Raw genomic sequence first — 21,149 nt, 5'->3', positions numbered from 1 at the left:
TGAGAGGGGTTGTGGGGCTCAGGGCACTGGGGACACTGAGGGGGATGGCAGCACTGTGGGGGCGGATGGGCTTGGAGGGTCTGAAGGGATTGGGAGAACTGCATGTGTGCTGAGACTTTGGTGAGGCTAAGGGCATGGTGGAGATGACTCAGTATTTCCTTTGCTTCCTAAATCTCTGTCTGCTCTGTTTCCAGAAGGACTGTTCTGGACAAGAGAAAGCAACTGAGGGGAATCATGGGGAAATGCGCCAGCTGGGTTCTGTCTATATCTTGTTCTCTCCATGTCTATATTCATCTCTGTTTCTGTCTATATATACTTATGTTTCTATATGTCAAGAGTTGTATTTCAAATTATATACCATTATACTTACTTAGTTACAGTATACAGAAATTTAGGTACTTTAATATTTGCATATTTATATACAAGCTCACCATGTAAACTGTTACATTTACACAGATGTCAATATATTTATATACCGTAAATTGTTATGCTTATATACATATGGAGTTCTATGTAAAGCTGTGTAGAGTTGTACAGTTTAGTGTTGAAGTCAGGTAGAAAAATTATGAAGAAAAGCCTCATAAAATCAGGCCTGCTCTGCTAGATCGATGGCTGGCCTGTCATTTCTTCTAAGCGCACCTAGTACTTTGCAAGTTCCCATGCGAAAATAATCTTGGTATGAATAGTTCATTAACAATCTATTCCTGGGTGAATAGTTCAATAACAATCTATTCCTGGGTGAAAAAACAACTAGCACCTGCATTAAGTCTATCCCAAAGAGTTAATGAAGAAAATATGTAAACAATTTAAAAATAGAGAGACTTGATGGACAAGTAAAATACCTTTTACTAACCAGTACAGTAATTGTCAAGAAAGCTATTAACCTAATAAAGCTAATGCACACAAGGTCTGTAAAAACAGTATAAAAATGTGTTGTGTGAATGAAGAATGGGCTTTTTTCCTACATTTAAAAAAATGGAGACTTGAGGTGGCTGCTGGAACCTGGGCTAGCTCTTAGAACTCCGGCGCCAGGAATGGGAACTGCCTCAGTATGAGGATATACCAGAGGCAGAACATTTAGAGCCACTTGCTCTAAAGTGCCAGACAAAAGCCACAACAGAGACCAGGCATAGGAGAAAGGAAGAGGCTCCCCGTCTTGAGGTTCCAGAAGAAGCATTTAATCCAGGCGAAAGGAGAAGATAAAAAGCCCCAAGCTGTATTTCCAAGGGGTTTTGTGTCAGAGGGTGGATACAAACAGCTAACCAATAGGGAATCCTCAGAGGAGGAACAAGCGTCTAGGGCCAGTTGGGGTAGGGTGGTGGAGGGGATGGGTCACATGGGCCAATGAGGCTTCAAGGAGTAGGGGAATTTCAAAGTGGTGTTGCATACAGGGATTGGCCCAAGGTTTAAGTGGCAGAGATGGTTCGGGAATCAAGGGCTGGGTTGCCTTGACAGGCAGGGAAAGAGCTGGAACAAGAGGCAGGAAATGGCATGAGGGACAGCTCTGAGCGAGGGTAAAACCCAAGGATAAACCAACTCAGGGAGAACGTGAGGGTACAGCAGAAGTAACTACTTAACAAGGAATCAATAAAATAAATTCAAACTACTACAGAGTCTCATATGATTCATTCTGATAGTTTAGTTATTGCTTTGTGGATATTTAGATAGTTCAATTGATGTTTGTCTCTTTGTATATATATGTGCGTAGGCATTACTTTATAACCTGTAATAAATTTGATTGTGTGAACTGAAAGTGATATTTGTATCTTTATATATGGTCAGTACATTTGTACCAATGTGTAGTAAGCTTTTAAGTGAAATTGGTAATTGTATATAAGTACCGCGGTTGCAAATATTGTATAATCAATGAAACTTTTAAACTGAATAGGGTATTGAATTGTGATATTTGAAGCTATTAGCAGATGTCCACCTTAGGATCCAGGAGGATTTTGGCAATGGGTCATGATAGTGACTGGGGGAAAATATGCAGGCATGCCTCACAGATCCCCCAGTTGCAAAAAGGCAGGGAAAGAAACTGTAGGGTTTGGATAGGCAGTGGAGCCACACATTCAGGGAAAACTCACTGCAAGGCCCTGCTAAGGAAAGCTACAATTCCAAGTGTAACTTTGAGAAAGGGAAAGAAACCCCCAATTCAAGAGGACAATTTATTTCTTTCAGGCCACCACTACTTTCTCACACAACAAGCAGATGAACATACATCAACCCCACATACAGTGTAACAACTCTTCAGGTATATTTATACCTGTTATTACTTTGGAGTAATCCAAGAGATCCTTTGTGCGAGAGATCCACAATGAGATCCACAATGTATTTGTTGATTTGTGTACTCTCTGATAAATTTTTTTTAAAATATGGCCCTTAACACTTTTCAGGCAGTTTCAGACAAGGAAGACAGAGATTTGCGTAAGCTTCTAAAACCCCTTACAAGCTATCTATCCTCCTACTCCTAGGGAATTTTTACTGCATTAGCTGGGTGTTTGAATACTTTAAAAATCTTTAGGACTATTATATATCATGAGAAAAATTTCTTGATATAGGTAAAAGCACTCAGTTTTAGTTCTGATTTACATAAACCAGCATGATATAGGATAACATAATCTGGTTACAGAAATCAATAGCTATGCTTGTAGAATGAATTTGCATTAGTTAAGGGAACATAATTATATATATATCATGCTGTCAATTACCTTGTTTTCTTTGTACTTTTTGCTCCGGTAAAAAAAGTCCATAGCAGTGTAACAATATTCAATCCTAAGAGAAAAGAAATATGCCATAGGACCTGTAATGAAGTATTTTCTTAGGTAAGCTATTTATAGAGCGAAGTGGTAAGACCAGGATCATGAACATCTAAGGCTGTAGAACTTTATATACAATGTAGTTCAGCATGAGAAGATTCTGCCTCTGCTTAGATCTGGCCAGAATCCAAACAAAGCCTGTGGCCAGGGGTATTGCTGTGGCATGGATCTTGTAGGATAAACCCCTCTGAGACAGAAGATAGACAGGAAGTCAACTGCACTAATACAGCTACTTGACTTCTGGAACAGAGGGAGAACAGACAGGGTGAGCCTCTATGAGCCTCCAAAAGAAGCATGTACATGTACCCTTGTTGTGACAGTGTCACAGTCAAAGACAGCTTCAAGGAATGCAAGTAGCTGTAACTACATTATAAAAATTAAATTTTTCTATGAGCAGTATGAAATTAAAAGGAAGACTGTTGTCTCTTAGTAGAGGTGAACAGCAGAAATATTTCTCTAAGAACATTGAAGAAAAAAGAAACCATAGATGATAGTTCTCAAAGCCCCAGCTAGATTAATGAATACTATGTGACCTACAGAAGAAGCCAAAGGGCTTCTTTCTAGGTTGTGGCAATTTACCTTAGTTTTAATGGCTATTGAAGCCCAGATTTTTGGGGTTGGGGGATTTTGGTTGGTTGGTTGGTTTGGTATTTTTCAGACATGGTTGATAAAATGAACAGTTAATTTTTTGGATATTTATTTTCCAGAAATTTTCTAATAAAGAGAAATTCAAGGGAATCAGTTTGTCTGATTTGTATTTGTGGTTTTCTTATTTTATACATTGTCCATGCTTTTCCCGAAGAACCATATCACAGAATCACCAGTGCTGGCTCCTTGATGCAACTAAACACCATTTTCAGTTGTCCTTTCATTTGAGATATAGCAGGAGACCCATCCCCACCTGGCTACAACCTCCTCTCAGTGAGTTGTAAAGGGCAAGAAAGTCATCTTCCTTTCCTGCAGGCTGAACACCCCCAGGTCCCTCAGCCGCTTCTCAGAGGACTTCTGATTCAGACCCTTCCCCACAGTCTGTTTCTCTCCTCTGGATTCCCTCCAGCACTTCAATGTCTTTCTGGATATGAGCAGTGCAAAAACTAAACAAAAGATTTGAAGTGTGACCTCACCAGCTGTGAGGGGACAGTCCTGCTGGCCACACTCTTGCTGACCCAAACCAGGATGCCATTGGCCTTCTTGGCCTCCTGGGTCCATGCTGGCTGATGTTCAGCTCTGCCAGCCAGAATGCCCACGCCCTTTTCCCCATGCAGCCTTCCAGCCACTGCCCCAGCCAGTAGCACTCCAGGCATTGTAACTCAATGGCAGGACCCAGCACCTGGCCTCACTGAACCTCGACCAATTTGCCGCAGCCAGTCTAGTCTTAGCAGTATAAAATATGTTTGCTAGAAAGGAGAAACAGATTGAAAAAACAAACAGCCTGAAAGCAGTATTTTTACTTACACCTGAGATGTGCTGTAGTTCCTCCTGTTAGTTTCTTAATGAAATATTCAAAGAGAAATTTACCTTTGGATGCTCAAAAAATATCCTGACATGATGGCATTTATCTTCTCCTCCAGATTCTTTTCCTAATTCTCACCTCGGCGATGTCCCCTGCTCTGTCTCGGTGTTCTGTCACCCACCCTTGTCCCTGTGGTGCCATCTTCTCTGTTCCACTGGTACCCTCTGCCCTGTTCCCAGCAGTGCACCCAGCATTTGCCCTCTCCGGCCATGTCCCCTGTCTGCGCCGGAGGTTTTCCCCGTCCCATCCCTGAGGTGTCCCTGCCCTATCCTGCCGGTGCCCTCTTTCTTATCCCAGCGGTGTTCCTAACCTATTCCGCCGGGGCGCCCTCTCTTCTTCCTGGTGGTGTTCCCCACCCCATCCTGGGGTGTTTCCTTTCCTATCCCGGCGCTGTTCCCTGCCTTGTCCCGGCAATGCCCCCTGGCGGCCTCTCGCGACCCGTCCCGCCTCAGGGATGCGGCTCGTTGTGCGCACGCACTCGACCGTTAGTGACACGGCAGCGGCGGCGGGACGCGCAGTGGGCGTGTCGTTGCCGCCAGGGGGCGTCGGGCGCCGGGTCCAGCCGTGACGGACAGCTCAGGTAGCCAATAGAAGGCGGCGCAGGCGCCGCCACCGCTCCCCCCCCTCCCCCGCCCCCATCGGGGGTCTATTTGTGCGCGTCGCGTCACGCCCCGCTGCTGTGGTTGCTGTCTCGCCGCAGGAAGAGGCGGAGGCGAAGGCGGAGGCGGCGAAGCACCGTGGAAAACGTCGTCCGCCCGCCCGCGCCTCCGCCGCCTCATGCCGTGGCGCCGTCCTTCCGCCAGCCCAGGAATCTGCATGGCCGGGCATGGGGAGCGCTGTGCCCTCCCGCGCCCCCAGGGCTGAGGCGCCGCTCGCCGCTCTGTGGCGGCTGCTCGCCACACTGGGGCTGCTGCTGCTGGGCGCAGGTACCGGTAGTGTGGGGCTGGGAGGGACAGGGGCGCAGCCGTGTGCGCGGAGAGGCGAGGAGCTAGCGGGTCCTTTCCCTTCCGGTGGAGCCTTTCATGAAGGAAGGATTCGCGAGCTGGGCCTGTGTAGTCCAGAGGAGAGACGACTGAGAGGGGATCTCGTTAGTGCAGTATAAATATCTCCATCCGAGAGGATGGTGCCAGATTTCTTCATTGGTACCGAGCGACAGGAAGAGGAACAATGGCTGTAAACTGAAATACAAAAAGCTTTACCTCAACATTAGGAAGAACTTCTTTGCATCAAGGGTAGTAGAGCACTGGAACAGGCTGGCAGGGAGGTCATGGAGTTTCCCTCTCTCGCGACATTCAAACCCTACCTGGACACGTTCCTGTGTCACCTGGTCCAAGTGATCCTGCCTTGGCAGGGGGGTTGGACTAGATGATCCCCAGAGGACCCTTCCAGCCCTAAAAATTCTGTCATTCTGTGGTTTATTGGACTGCTTGATAACTTAACAGACTTGCTCAGCTAGCCTGATTTATTTGTGATTAAAAAATTATGAATACAACTAAAGGGAAATAAAAGTTTTGATGCTTTGAAAGTCTGGCTCTAAACCCAGTATTCCCTCTGTCATTTTGCTTGGTGTGGGTCTTTTTTGTGTATCTGAAAACACAGAAGTTGATTATTCGGGTTTTTTTCCCGTATTCTGTAGAGGTATGTATGGCTTGCACAAAGAAATTTTTAGCTTACCTACACGAGTCATGGTCATACTTAGCTATAGGTGGGGGATTCCTCATTCAGCTTCGCGTTGTCTTGGGATTTTGACAAATTTGTGTTAGCTATGCATCACTGGCAAAACAGTGCTCTTATAAATTCATGGTTTAGGTATTCAGAGTAAGTCACCAGAATACTGACTCAGGAAGGTCAGCTAAGGGGCAGGTAAAGAAATTGCTGATATCCTCTTATCACTGGGTGCATTGCCGAAAACAGCTATTTAAAAATGAAAAATGTTGTTATTCAGGCTATTTTCTACTTCACATGGCTCAGGAGTTTCTCATGCGTTTTGTTTTCCCTTTTTTTTTTAACTTTTCTATGTGTCTCTGTGGCATTCCAAACCTGCTTTATGACAGTGGAAAATTTCAGTTAAATGTTCCCACAGATGAATTTTAGTAGATAGTTTTGCAGGCTTGAACAGCTGTTGCATGAAGCTGTGCACCTATTCTTTATGAAGGTCCATTTTCTCTTTGGATGGCAGGAAATGTGATCTCTCCTAGATTAGGGTCCTCCTGGTTTTAACCTGTGCGAAAAGTGGTGTTCTGTTGCCCTTAGTGTGTCTTGTTCATTTAATTTTTGCCCCTAGTAAGTTCTTTGGTAAAAGTTACCTTCAGAAAGCTGTTGTTAACTGCCATGAGAATCTGGAAGGATTTCAGATCATACGTGTGAGAACTGTGGAGGAGAAAACTGTAAAACTTCGATTTGCTTGCAAGGATGTTAACTGCTTTTTTATGGAAATCAGGTAATCAGATAAAATCTGTCTGGTTTGTTCATGTAAACTGAACTACGTAGGAGTTGTATACATCTGATAATTACTTCAAGCTTTTGTGGGCAGAGAGTTTCTCTCCCCCCTGTCTTATTACTGAATTGTGCTCTGAAAGGTACAGGAACTGCAATGTATAGGTGGGTTAGCTGAAAATTTGCACTTCAGACAGCTGGGTTTTTTCCCGCTTTAGTCCCCAAAAAATGAGCAGTGAAGCTTTAGCTATGGCAGTGCCAGGGAAATAAAGCAAACTGCTTGTCCGCTTACCTACTCATTCTTCCCCCCCCCCCCCACCCCCAGTTTCTAAAAGAGAACTTGGTTTTTGTTTTATTCAGTCTCGTTTTTGTCTAAACATTTTTAGACATTTGATGTCTAACGTCTAAACAACGTTTTTTTGTTGCCTTTACCACATTCTTCGGAGGGGCAGAATTCTATATAAAAATTCAGTGAATTGTGTAAAGCACTTAAAGACTAAATGGAGACTTTCTTATTGACTTGAACACAGAACTGCATCATCATCTTGGTATCTTGGTATCTAGAAAGAAATGTTTGGCTTGTACTTTGCAGGACTTAGTGCTCTTAATTTTCGTCTGGACAATATGAAGTAATGGATTAAGACATCACGAGTCCTGTCATCTGAGATAGTCTCTGTTGTTATCTTTCTATCTTTCAACCTTTTTTTTTTCCAAAATGCAATGTTTCCCTAATGGGTGAGCACTTTTAAGTTTCTTTTTTAAGGTACTTGTGGGAGTGGAAAGGGGTATTGCCATAGAGGAGGTTTGCTTTATGTCTTTCTGCTGTCTATTTCATGCTTAGGTGACTGTGAGCTGCACACATCTTGTGGAATCCAGAAGTGCACCACTGATTTTGTATCCTTTACCTCACATCTAAACACAGCTCTTGAGGACTTTGATTTGGAATTCTGCAAGGCCCTGCGGGCATACTCTGTGTGTACCTATCGCAATTCCAAAGTATGCCGTGGAAACCTAGTCTACCATTCTGCAGTGCTTGGGATTGGTGATCTCATGAACCAGAGAAACTGTACGAAAAATGGACCTACGTCCTCCACCAACTCTGAAATGACCCATGATCTCTGCAATTACAGTGGCCACACAGAAGCGAGAGAACGTCAGGGGGGAGAGAAGACACCTCCTCCTACTTACCTGTTTTGTGGTTTGTTTGGGGATCCTCATCTGAGGACTTTTAAAGATCACTTCCAGACATGCAAAGTGGAAGGCGCTTGGCCCCTCATAGACAATAAATACTTATCAGTGCAAGTGACCAATGTGCCTGTGGTCCCAGGATCCAGCGCTACTGCTACAAACAAGGTACAGATTATTTTTGTGCACTGTGCATGCATGCAGAAGTAAAAGGCCAAGACACTTAAGTAAGTCATTTAGCTCTTAAGAGTGAAGAAGTGTATTAGCTTCAGAATCTTCTATGTAGTAGTAAATAAAAAAGTAAAACTCTTAGCATCTTCTTTAGTGAGCAAACAAAACAGGTTTTTTCCTTCCCTCTGCTCCTTCTTAAGACAAGAAAATCTGTGCGTATCACCACACAAGCCTGTAATGATACTGATGTAACACTTTAAACAGTTATTGATTATTTTACGTCTGTGACTGCCTCTGCACTAACTAGAAGTTTAAAAAAATCATACAATGCTTTGGGTTGGAGGGGAATTTAAAGATGGAAAGAATATATGTGTCTGCTTTTTATTAATTTTCTAAACTTCAGAGCTAAAACAAAACAGGTTACCAAAACACTGATGATTCAGAGCCAAAACAAAAGGACTGAAGGAGGTAGCAAGCTAAATGTTTGTGATAAGGACTTAGTACCTCAGCTTTACTAAACAAGCAGTGGCCCTAAAATTGTGCCAAGAATATTAAACCCTTGTTGAGACAGGCAAAATTTAGGATTATATGCCTCTCAGATACTTTGAGGAGTCTTGAGTAGGAATACATCCGCTAGTATTTAATAACTGATGCTATTTCTTTAACTTAAGAGGAGTCCTTGTTTCTTCCTGCTGGATGTGGGTAGCAAGTGTGTCCATCAATTACTTAATCATGCATTTGAAGCTGATATTGTCACATATCTCTTTTGCAGGGAAAGGGCTTTTTTAAAAATTGTGGTAGCATAGCTCTTGTATTGTCAAGCTGTATCAGGCTATGTGTACACAGCCTCAAGACAATTACACTAGAGAATTTTCACTGTATTGTTGAACCTAGAAGTAGGTTTTGTTAATTACTGGACTCAGAAGCAGGAGTTGTCTGTCACAGTAGGGTAGAGCATTGTCTGTGGAGTTGGCTGGGCAGTAGTATTAATATAGAAAAATCAGTTTTACTATTAAGTTTGGCCTGGGTTCTGAAGTATTGAAGTAATGGCAATGCTTGGATGAATGAACAGAGATTGGACCAAAGTTCAGAATTACACTTTCTTAAGTTATACCAGTTTCAAAACCACTCTTCATTGTGAATGAGTTCTGAAGGTGTATAAAATAAGCAATGAGAGTAATATGAGTGTGCTTTGCAAAAGAGACTTATATCTCCTGCAGTCTCCTCCAGTGGCTTTTTTTAAAGTGGAAGAAAAAGCTGCATTTCATAATCTGCAGTAAGCTTTTATGCTCAGTTTTACTAAACTCTCCCTGAATTTTCTTCATTTCCTTGTTTCTGATAGTAGTAGAGGAAAAAGTTGAGATTCTTGTGTGCAAATTGTATGGATGGCTAGGGTGTGGTTGTAGTAGATAGGTGATCATAAGTTTAGCCCCATTCTGAAAATTATTGATTATGGTAGCACATTATGCTAGAACATATATGTCTTTTCAAAGAGATAAAGAGGAGAACACCAGGAATAAATATATGCACATACTGAGGAAAAGTATGATTTTAAAAAGTGTGCCTTCTGTCTTTATTTATTCTCGATAAGAGGGGTTTTTTTTCTTTTTCTTTGATTTGGGTATTTTTTTCCTTCCGGTAATCCCTGTCATTTGCCCAAGTGCAGCTAAGTGTGCAGAAGCAATCAAATAAAACAAGATCTGTTATTTACAATACTAGAAATATTTCTAATGCTGATATATCTTACATGTTGCATGATGCTGCACCCCTGATCTCGGGAGAGGGGGTGACGCTGGTTGCTAGCTAGCTTCAACCCCCTTCCTCGGCATGTGCCTCCAAGTGGCCGCTCCCCACCTTGAGCCACAGGCGAGGGCCGAAGGTAGCAGTTTGGCCACTGGTAGGAACCCCTTCTCGTGACCTGGCCGAGCAGGTGACCGAAGGAGTCCTCGTCGAGCGGGAGTGGTTAAGGAGAAAGAGAGGGATTCTCTGGCTGCAGTTTCCAAGTTGTTTTTATTCCTTCCCGGAGAGGAGACCGCAGATGGTTACAAAGAAGCAAACCAGCAGGCAGACAACACAGAGGAGCAAGGAGTATGCAGATACATTAATTTATAAAGGGGAGCTGACTGTGGGGAGGAGTCAGCCTAACAACCAGTAGTTAACAAGTGGGGAGGGGCATAAGAGGGACTAAATTATCATATAACCAATGGAATAGGAGAGGGGAGGAGAGCAGATGTAACCGACTAGTAAGAGGAGGAAAATTACATAATTGACATGGAAGAATCTAGACAAAGGGGCGAGGATTACCAAGATTGACAGGTGTAGGGGCAGGATTACAGGGATTGACATCAAAGTGTCTGGAAAAAGAGGCAGGAGCAAGGGTGATTGATAGAGATGGTTGGTACAATGTAGGGTGAAACCAGCTAGGGAATAATGTAGGGGTACATGGAACAGGACATTACAAACATGTTGCAGCACAGAACTAAAAGCAATAAAGCTGAAAACCACCACAGTTGCCTAGTCCTTGAATATTTTTCCTTTTTTTTGACAGATAACAGAATTTACCACACCTGTTGTAGGCAAGGAAAGTTGTTTGAATGTACAAGTGACTTAGAAGATAAGCTTTAATATCTGTAGTACATGCTCTTGACTCTGTTATTTCTAGTAGGAGCAGACTACTATAATGAAATAGAAAAGGCCTGTTAAGCTACACTACCACTGCTTCATTCACTCCAGTAACATCTTCCTCTGCAAGTATTCCATTTTAACTGTGGTTGACTATCTGCTGTTGGATGTACTTAAATTATTTTGGCCACCGGGTAGCTCTAAAGAGCTACACTTCATTGACATTTATCCACATAGAGTAATCCCTACCTGAGAGCATCCAATAGGTCACCTACCTTCACCATATGAAAAGTTTTCAGACTATTCCTTTTTGTTAGTTTGGCTGTTTTTAAATTGCATGTATTTGAAATAGATGTTTAATGGGAAATAAAAACAAAGGTATATGCTGAGCTTAAATTGTACAGAAGCCCAAGCCAATACTAACTTAATTAGTCCTGTCTAAAGAGGTCTAATGAAAGGAAGTACAACAAGAGTAGAAAATTTAATTTTTCCTGAATGCATTTTTCAGGGAAGTGGTTTAAGAAGCCATAGAAACAGAATGGTTAATCTTCAGCCCGTTGTCCTTTTGAAAGGTGCAAACTTGCCCTTGCCCTTGTAGGGAGTTACTTTTCACTTTTATCCTAGCTTTCTGCTGTACCAATCTTTGAGGGAGTTGACAATGAAGGCAACTTTACATGTGAAGTTTTCTTCTCTCTCCAAAACCTAAGAGGCTATGGGAACCCTAGCAGCCTGAGGACTATCCGGTAAGTTCATAAAGGATAAGAGAATGCCAGGAGGACACTTCAAGTAAGAATGTGAGGAATAAACACATGTTGTCTCTCCCCTACCCATCAACTTGCATCTGGCATGAAAGTACGAAAAGCAGGAAAAATTTCCCTTGAATCCCTTAATTGGAAGAGCACATCTTGTGAGAGTTGTGTACTTACAAAAATGCTCTTGACAATTTGTTTGTAGATCTTTTGCACATTTGTGTTACTCATAGTAACATATGTCTTTCACCATGAGCAGAGCTATTTTATGTTCTGTGGTCTAGCTGAAACTTTGAAACTCCAGTTTTTTGAGCTTGCCTGATGTGCTTATGCCCCTTGGCATAGGATCCTAGGGACTTTCAGATGGAAAAGGAAGATCATCAGCAGATAACTGGGAAACTGAGTTTAAGTTTAGGCTCTTCTTTCTTTTCTTTTTTTTTCTGATGGACTTCCTGCACGTGTTTTGAGTAGGTCACTGGCATTATTCATGTGTGATTTCTGCAGCTGTAGATAAAGAGCTTCCCTGTCTTGGAAGGAGTTTTGAATTCCCTGAGAATAAATGTCTATTACAGGGAGCATGTAGGAAGGGTATTGTATAGTGCATGAAATAGTACATTGAGGTTTTTAAATTTTTATTTATTGTGTGCTTTATTTGGAGGAGTACAAAGTCTTTATAGCCTTTTGCACCTGTGACAGGTATTCTGGATATCACTAAAGTAATTGTCCCTGAATAGGAACTGAGGCAGGGATGCTTAGGCTTGCCAATGGAAAGCTTTCTTTCTTGTTTGGAGGTGTCTTCTTGTTTGCATTAATTGGAAATGAGGGTTTTCCTGTCCAGGTGTTTTATAATAGATAGCTTGAGGGTGAGAGAGTGAATTTAAGCACACAGAGAAGGAAAAAAACTACAGAGCTTTTCACTGTAGTGATTTCTTGGGTATAAACCGTGGAACCTGGGAATTGGTGCTATCAGCAGGGTAAAGGAATTTTGGAGATAAATGTTCTTTTACCCAGAGTCAAAAAACTTTAAATATCTCTTTTGTAGCGTGGTTTCATTTTTGCAGGAAATTATTGCAGAGTGAGCACAGTGTAATAGAAAAATAACTAAAAGGTAATTGGAAGATAAATGTTCTAAATGTTTTAAGAAGTAGAAGAATCAGGTAACTTGTCACATCATTATTCTTTTCATCTTTATGGACATTTTGCTTAAGGCAGAGATTAATTTGTCTTATTACATAGAAGTAGCTTTATACTACAGTTTCATTGGAGGCTGCAATAGAATCTTTTAGGTTGGAAAATACCTTTAAGATCATTGAGTCCAGTTGCAAACTGTCTATTCCACCGCTAAATGTGATCTTTTTTAAAGGTCTGCATGCCTTTAAAACGTTTTTGGGAATAATGACTCAAGAGGTTTAGAAGCCTGCTCCAGTGCTTGACAACTCTTTCAGTGAAGAAATTTTCTCTAATATTCAATCTAAATCTTCACAGCACAGCTTAAGGCCATTTCTTCTCATCTTGTCACTTGCTATTTGAAAGGAGAGACTGACTCTTACCTGGCTACAACCTCTTTCCAGAGACTTGTAGAGAGCAGTGAGGTCTCCCTTGAGCTTCCTTTTCTCCAGGCTGAACAGCCCCAGTGCCCTCAGCCTCTATTCATCAGGCTTGTGCTTCAGATCCTTCCCAGCTCTTTTTCCCTCCTCTGGACTTGCTCCAGCACCTCAATGTCTTTCCGGTTATGAGAGGTGCAAAACTCAACATAGCTTTTGAGGTGTCACCTTAGCAGTGTTGAGTACCAGGTACAGTCCTGCCCTGGTCCATATGGCTGCACTTTGGCACCCAAGGCAGGATGTCCTTGGTCTTCTTGGCTCCCTAGGCCCACTCTGACTCATTCAGCCAGCTGAACAACCAGCATCCCTAGGTCCTTTTCCACTAGGCACTTTTTCACTCACTCCTCCCCAAGCTTGGCAGTGTTATAATGAAGTTAATGATGTTAGAGGTCTTTTTCTACCCAAACAACTCTAGAATTCTGTGAAATGCATAGTAAAATAACAACATAGTGATACCTTCGTCATTGTAATTGAATTGTGACACTAGGGAAGATATCACTGTTGCCACTAGAAATGTAGGGATGGGACTACCATCAGTCTAGGAACAATTTATTGCTCATCAGTCTCAGAGGCCGTGAGATTTTAGAGGAGCAGGCAGTCGGCTGTAGCACAAAGTAGTCACAAGTTTCTTCGTTACAAGTCAATATATAACTTTCTAAACCAATAGACAGTTGCCACAGGATTTATTTTACTTTTCTTACCTATCACCTTTACTTACTTCTGCTGCACTGTGGATACTTTCATCTAATGGTCTTCTAACTCACAGTCACACATATGCTTCTATTATAACTTCTAAACTCTTAGCTTATTCCATACAACCACACCCCTACATTATAAACCCTTCACCATCTTACCAGTACAGTTTCTCACTTACTTAAGGCATATTCTCACCTACAACTGTGGAAATACAAGTTTATGATTTTTCTGCTTAGTATCTGTGTATTGTATTTTTTCATCAATCTAAGCTTCTAAGGCTGCAGAGCAAACCCTTCCATGTCTGATTCCCACAGGAAGATAAGTACAAGAACTCAAGAGTTGAAAGTGTTGGTTTTGTTTAAGGCATGCAAGCCTTAAACCTTCTACAAATGCAGTAGGGTCTTCTCTAGAAATGGTAGTTTTACAGCTCAGTAACACCATCTATGAAAGGTTTTGTATGTGCAGTGGAATTTAAGAAAGCTTTTTGAGCAGTGTACTCATCAGTACTGGCATCAGTAGGAGTGGGAGGATGAAGTCCAAAGTGAAATGTGTAAATTTTATGTGTGGGATTTCTTCGGTTTAATCTTACTATAGCTGATGTTTGTTTATTGTATCCTCAGATAAGCCTCTGGAAACCTTTACTTTCATCTTTTAGGGTGCCTCACTGCAGAAGACCTCTGTATGTGCCCAAAGAACAAGGTTGATACACTGATAGTTTCAAAGATCTTTCTTCATGTGAAGATTTTGGCATTTCGATTTTTCCATCCTAAGTTTAGAAAGGGCAGCTAATCTAGTCTGTAAACAGTACTGCATAAGCAGCTTTGTGAAGGTGTTCTTGGGAACCAGACAGAATATGAAAAGTACTGTAGGTAGATTCTCACTTTTTAATGCTCTCTGATTCATTGCAGAGCTTTCTCTCTAAATTCCCAAGGTTATTTTGCTTCATCTCCCTTTGCAACAGGTTCTGAAGTATCTATCAGTACCAGGGCATGATACTGAGATAGGAATGTGTGATAAGGCAAAGCCCATGCAGCACTCTGGTTTTACTGATCTGGCCTATGGATTAGATGGATGCCACCCAATAGACAGTAGAATATTAAAAATCAGTGTCTTGAGCTGCAATGTTTAAATACAATTATGTCCTTGGAAAATCTTAATGGTCTCTGTTGAGTCTCTGTTTAGAGAGTCCTTGCAATGGACATGGAGGCCTTTATTCATATAATAGTATTTCAGCTGTCATTCAGCATCCATTGTTATTGCTAATCTTAAATTAGGATGAAGGCTTCTTGTTCCTTCTCTGTGTTCTGAAATTGTGTGCATTTCATACTTTTAAATGAGGGAGTTCTGGAGAGAGCAATTTGATAGCTGCTTCCTGATAAATTTTGCCAGGTGCCTTACTTAAATATTTAATCAAACAGCCAGTTCAGTATCTCATTAAAACAATGAGACTTCTTTTTGGCTCCAGGCTAAGGAGACTTAGAGCTTTACTTCTGTAGGTTTGTAAATTATTCTTTTCTGGCAGAACAATGCAAATGTGCTCAAGGAAACAGCAATGCTTCTTTGTCTGAGCAGGCTGAGATTGAAGTCTCTTTCATTCAAACTGTGTTACACAAAATAAAAGGCCTTTTACTGCATTATGGCCTGGATTATATGCAGAAATATTAATCATTTGAGAGACCTCAAGTTTCTCTTCTGTGGGTTACTGAGCTTACTTTACTAAGAACAAAGCTGTGAGATAATCTTTACAGCAAGAGGGGCACTTGTGTGTTTTCTGGATTTTGGGCGTAAGCATTCCAGCTCAGCTATGGTTCACAATCATCACTTTACCAAATTACTTGACTACAGATGGTCTCAAGGTATATAGCTGATACATCTTATACTGTACAATTGATTAATGCAAGGAAGAACCATTGGAAAAATCCAATCAGCACTAGTGAGAATATATGAAGTCAAAATAGTAAGTAGTGTCCATGCTGTGAGACAAACACTGACAAAGCATCAACCACCTGAGATGAACCAAATATTGAAAATAAATGAAAAATAAATTGCTTAGGATACGTCTGCATACTCCGAAGAAGTTGTTGCAATGGAAGGAGGGAGGTGGGAAGACTTGTGTCTTATACAAGTGGTGTAGAGAGGTGAGGCTAATGAGGGCAGAGGTTTTATTCAAATTGTGACTGGCTCTTGATTTAACCTCTTGCTCTTACTTTAAAACAGAGAGACAGAAATAAAAGTTGTGCAGAAGTGTGATGGTTAATTGAAATTAAAATATGAGGGTGCTGTGGAACAGATTTTAAATTTAACCTTAGTTTAAAAATCCCTTCTGATATGTTTTGAAGTAATGTGAGTCTCATGGCAGACTACTTAAATCATAGACTGTAAATCATTGGATATAATCAATCAATGATGAAAATAATTATTAAAATATCTATTCTTGGTGCAAAATGTCTTTTGAGCTTTTCAAGAAGTCATTCCCCTCTAGTCATTCTTCCTCTAAAGGGAGTAGCATATCTGTTTGTAATACTTGGATGTGAATTCTAATTCTAATTTTTGTTTCAAGAAAGCTGCTAGATACTCCAAACTTGGTCTGCCATATAGCCTAGTTATTCCCTTCAAGCAGGACTGGAGGACCTGCTTTTTCTTTTGTTGTGACCTACTCCAATAAATAGGAAGGTTTAAAAGGCTAGTTCTAATCTTAAAAAAAAATAATTAATTGCTTCATGCTAATGATTTTGAAGCTGAACGTCACTCACTCTTCAAAGACACATCTTTGGGTGTCTTTCAGTCTTGCATTGTTTCTCTTGTGGGCACATTTTCTAGAACAGTGGGCTCAAATGTCAAATCTCCCATTTCCTAGGACTAATGTATTCAGGATCCCTAAGCTGTTATTTGACTAGTTGTTGTTCTTGGTCCTGATTATACCTTTCTCTGATTTTGCATGGTCTCATTCTGGTTTTGCCATAGTTTCCAGCACTGTGGGAATTACTCAGTCCTTATGCTTCTCTGTCATTGCAGGATGTATTCCAAAGTGTTAATGAAGTGTGAGGCAGGAGGTAGTTGTTACGCTTAATTAAATACAAAGTGTTTTCCTTTCCTGACCTCGAGGCTGTTGCCATGTGCTAATAGTCTTACTTCCAGACCAACAAAAAAACAAATCTAACATTTGCCATCCAGTAAAATACTGCTTTAAGCATGTGTACAGGCTGCTTTCCTTAGGCAAGAGTTGTGGACAACGGTCAGGTTTTAAGGTAGTGGGCAGTTCCAGACATATTCAGTTAAAAAATGGAAAAGGGATTGAGATGATGATTTCTTTCCACTAAATTTGCCCTTTTTTTTTCCCCTTCCCCCACAGATAACTATAATCTTCAAATCATACCAAGACTGTACAGATCAGAAAGTATATCAAGCAATGACTGATGACTTGCCTGCAGCTTTTGTTGATGGTACAACAAGTGGAGGAGATGAGAACACCAGGAGTTTGCACATTGTGGAGAAAGTCAGTGGCAAATATATTGAGATGCATGCAAGGTACATCGGAACCACAGTGTATATCCGCCAGCTTGGGCACTACCTGACCCTGGCCATTCGCATGCCCCAGGAGTTGGTCATGACCTTTGAGGAGAGCCAGGATCTGCAGCTGTGTCTGAATGGCTGCCCTTCCAGTGAACGTATTGATCAGAGTGGCTACTTGCCATTGCCTGTGATGGGAAAGCTGCTTCCCTGGGATGCTGCATCTCATCCCCGATCAGGGTACACACTGGAAACAGCCACCACCAAATGCCATGAGAAGATGCTTGTGAAGGACATATATTTTTACTCATGTTTATTTGATCTACTCACCACTGGTGATGACAACTTCACAGCTGCTGCTCACAGTGCCTTGCAGGATTTGGAGGCACTGCACCCCAGCAAAGAGCACTGGCATATCTTTCCCAGGAGTGGAGATGATGGTGTGGGCAGGGATAGCAAATTCTTTGTCAGTCTTGGACTTCTACGCTTGATCCTTGTTCCATATTTGTATGATTTTTTTTAGACTCTAACAAAATTTTGAAATACATATTGTCATAATATATTGAGTAAAGAGGAATATATTTGTATATACCATGTATATGAAGGAATGTTTTGTCTTGCAGCATCAATCAGATAGGATGTTCACTGTATGTTTGATTCAGTATTCTGTGTATCTATTTGTTTTATAGTTGTTGAAAAGTTCTATAGTGTCCCTGCATGGAGACCTGAAAAAAGCACTTTATTTTTCACACATTAAATATATAAGTGTGTACCTCAGTAACTATGTGTTACGCAGTGCTCTCTTTTGTCTTGGTTACCAAGTAGTAACTAAGTACTACTTGGTTTAACACATTTTTTTAAACTGTTTTCCCAAGAGACCTTTAGTTAATGCCAAACATGTATCTTTTGAAGTTAGTGAATGGTCTCTGGAGAGAGCTTAAACTTAAGAGGGAACACCTTTTTTTTTTTTTCTCTCCACAGGCCCTCCAGTTGTCTGTATTCTAGGAGGCTACAGATTATGGTTTTTTCATGCTTGGAAACCCCACAATGTATCGATCTTTGCAAAATGTTGTAGGTGTGATTCATTAGTATACCAGTAAGTATTTGTGCGTGTGTAATATAGAGTGGCTGTGCAGTGTGTAAATATTTTAAATTATTATAATAGAAGAACAGTTGTCGTGTCCCATCCCTCCCCCTGCTGAGGAATGTCAGTAAGGTGGTATAAGTGACCCATGGTGGGGTGCACAGAAATTGGATATATAGACCACATACTGGGCAGGTAATCTATAAACAAATTCTCAGTTTGTCTCCTAGCCAAACAGGATGGATAGGATACTGGATAGCTATGTGCCGAATACAGTTGTTATACTTCTTGCAGATGCTTGTTTCCCTCTGCTATATAAGATATGTAAATTTATGACCAGCAGCTGCAAAACAGGCCAGTTTATTGAAAAAGATGAGTTTATTGAAAGAGATGAGGAAGCTAAGATGAGGAACCATTCCCTCAAGATCTACAACTTCCAGTTGTACAGTTCCTTTGTAGTGTTTGCAGAGATACTTACAAGAATTTTAACACAGGGATCTGTGTTACTTCTCCATCCCTCCTGAGAGACATTATAAAAATCCTCTTTCCAAGTTATTGGAGAACTCTCAGACCAGAAGAACCCCAGAACAGAAAATTATTTTCTGTAAAACTGAAGAAGAGGTAAGGAAATTTGAATAAATTATAAAGTCAACAAGATTACAGAACTTAGTCTAACATCTGTTAAATATATATGGAGTATTTCAGCTGCAAGGCTAATCACACAGTGTAAAGGTAAATTGAAAGTGCCAAAACTTAAAAGAAGTTATGTCAGGTACATACAAAGAAATACAGACCTAATAAACCTAATCACAACTGTGAATGTTGCTTCACTAAGATTGTATTACAACTGGAAGTTGAGGTGTGTGAGAAATAATCTTATCTGGAAGATGAATGAGTCAAACGAGTTGTGGAAATTGCCATAGAAGGCAAAAGGAGCTTTAAATATGTATATGTTTACTGTACACAGAAGGCAACTGTCCTATCTGTAAGAGCTTTCTCACAGGTGTCAGTCTAACACCACAAGCTCTGGAGAAGGCTATGTAATGTGATCATCCATTGGTATTTTAATGCAACAACCAGTCAGCCATTACTGATGCTATCTGTTTGCTGGTCGTTGTCTTAAGCTACCCTTGGATATTATCACTCAAAAGGGTTTTTGAGTATCTTCTAGAACTTTCCTAATCATATGCTAACAGAGCTTCTAACAACAGGTGATGATAGTTCTTTGTAGTTGTGGAGTCTGACAACTTCCTTAGTAAGCATGTTGCAGGACTGGCAGAGACTGTATGCCTAATCCTTTATTTTGTGTGTACAGAAGGCTCCTAAACAAGGGTATTATAAAAAGAAACAGTAGGCTCAATTGCCTGTCAAACCAAAGATTATTTTTTTCTTCCTGGAAAACCTATCTGGAAGAAAAATGTGCATAGAGCATCTGTTAAGTGGAATACAACTGGAGAGTACAACCTTTTGTTCTTATTGGTCAAGTTACAGACCTTCAGTATTGCATTTCCTTTCAAACTACTGCTGTACTGCCAGAAAATAGGATACAATTATTTACATTCTCCTGCTTTAGCATTATGACTACTATGCCTTTGTTCTATGAGTTTTGAGGCTGTGCCAGTGTCTGTTTACTTATATATACTCCTAAGTGAAGCAAGCAATTCTGCAAGCTTTGTACTGCCTAATGAGAGTTTCATTACTGGACATGTTTTGAAAAAAAGTCTAGGAGCATTATGGCTTTCTTCCCTTCTGAGAAGAGACACAGAGCACAGTTTAAAATCTTGCATTCATTTTCTTCATGTAGGTACAGCTTGTCTTTTAGACTGAAATTTTCATGCTCTGGTTATTTAATGCCCATCTATGTCTTGACTGATATAAATTCTTTTGTGTCTTTCCCTGTTCCAGCTATACAATAGCCAAGTAACAATTCCCTTTTTTTAGCAGGTATTCTGTGTTTTTTACAAGGTAAGTATTCTCTGTATTGTGCTGCTACTTCTCTTCAATTGTATTCAAAACAAACAGGGATTGTGGGGATCAGTGTTGTCCATTAGATTTTATAGTTCTCATTAATTACCTTGTTACCAAGAGCAACATAGCTACAGATTGAGCACAAGTATGCAGGTAAATTTGTGATGATGTAAAACAACTGCATCTGATCTGATTCAGAATTCTTTATGTTTGTAATTGAACTTTATTGACATTAAAAGCTGCTATTACTAAATTAACTGTGAACAGTAAGATTGATTACAGTCTTTGTGGAGGGGTATATATAAGAACTCATTAACTACATATAAAAAAAGCATGTCATATGAGGTGTGCCAATACCTTATTTATAGGAATTATTTTACACTTATTTTACAGTTACATTATTACATTATTTTACAATTATTTTAAAGCTTAATGTACATGTCTGTCTACACTGTAACAATAGAAGAATATTTATTTATGTACACAAAATATGTACATGTCATTGATTTAGCATGTGCTGAGGGCTGGATCTACAGAAGTTCTGTATATCTAGTTAGTGTGTGAAGTATCAAAATCCAAAACTGAGACACACAGTAAAGCCTTTTCATCTTGAACCCAGATGTTTCTCTGGGCTCTCTAATTCTTTTTTTAGTCCAGTGAGCCCCCTTAAAGAATCTGTGTTTTGCTGCTGAGCAGAGAAAATGAAAGCAGTCTTCAGAGTTGTACCTACCTACCCCAGCCAGAGTCAGATGTTGGTCATTTGCCTGGTTTACTTGCAGGACCTTTTGGGCAGGA

The 21,149-nt window shown here is 40.7% G+C and overlaps 1 protein-coding gene across 1 annotated transcript; it reads left to right on the top strand.

The window, feature by feature from the left end:
- Positions 1-5,011: 5,011 nt before the first annotated feature.
- On the top strand, positions 5,012-20,618 carry RGMB (repulsive guidance molecule BMP co-receptor b). Its single transcript, XM_036403338.2, has 3 exons — positions 5,012-5,255; positions 7,607-8,118; positions 17,145-20,618. Exons 1-3 carry the CDS (start codon positions 5,156-5,158, stop codon positions 17,823-17,825), a joined length of 1,293 nt encoding a protein of 430 aa, XP_036259231.1. The 5' UTR covers positions 5,012-5,155; the 3' UTR covers positions 17,826-20,618.
- Positions 20,619-21,149: the final 531 nt, after the last annotated feature.

Source organism: Molothrus ater, chromosome Z (assembly GCF_012460135.2).
Source record: "Molothrus ater isolate BHLD 08-10-18 breed brown headed cowbird chromosome Z, BPBGC_Mater_1.1, whole genome shotgun sequence".
Classification (NCBI taxonomy): Eukaryota; Metazoa; Chordata; class Aves; order Passeriformes; family Icteridae; genus Molothrus; species Molothrus ater.
The sequence above is the reverse complement of the archived record's forward strand: the minus strand, read 5'-3'. Positions and strand labels throughout refer to the sequence as shown.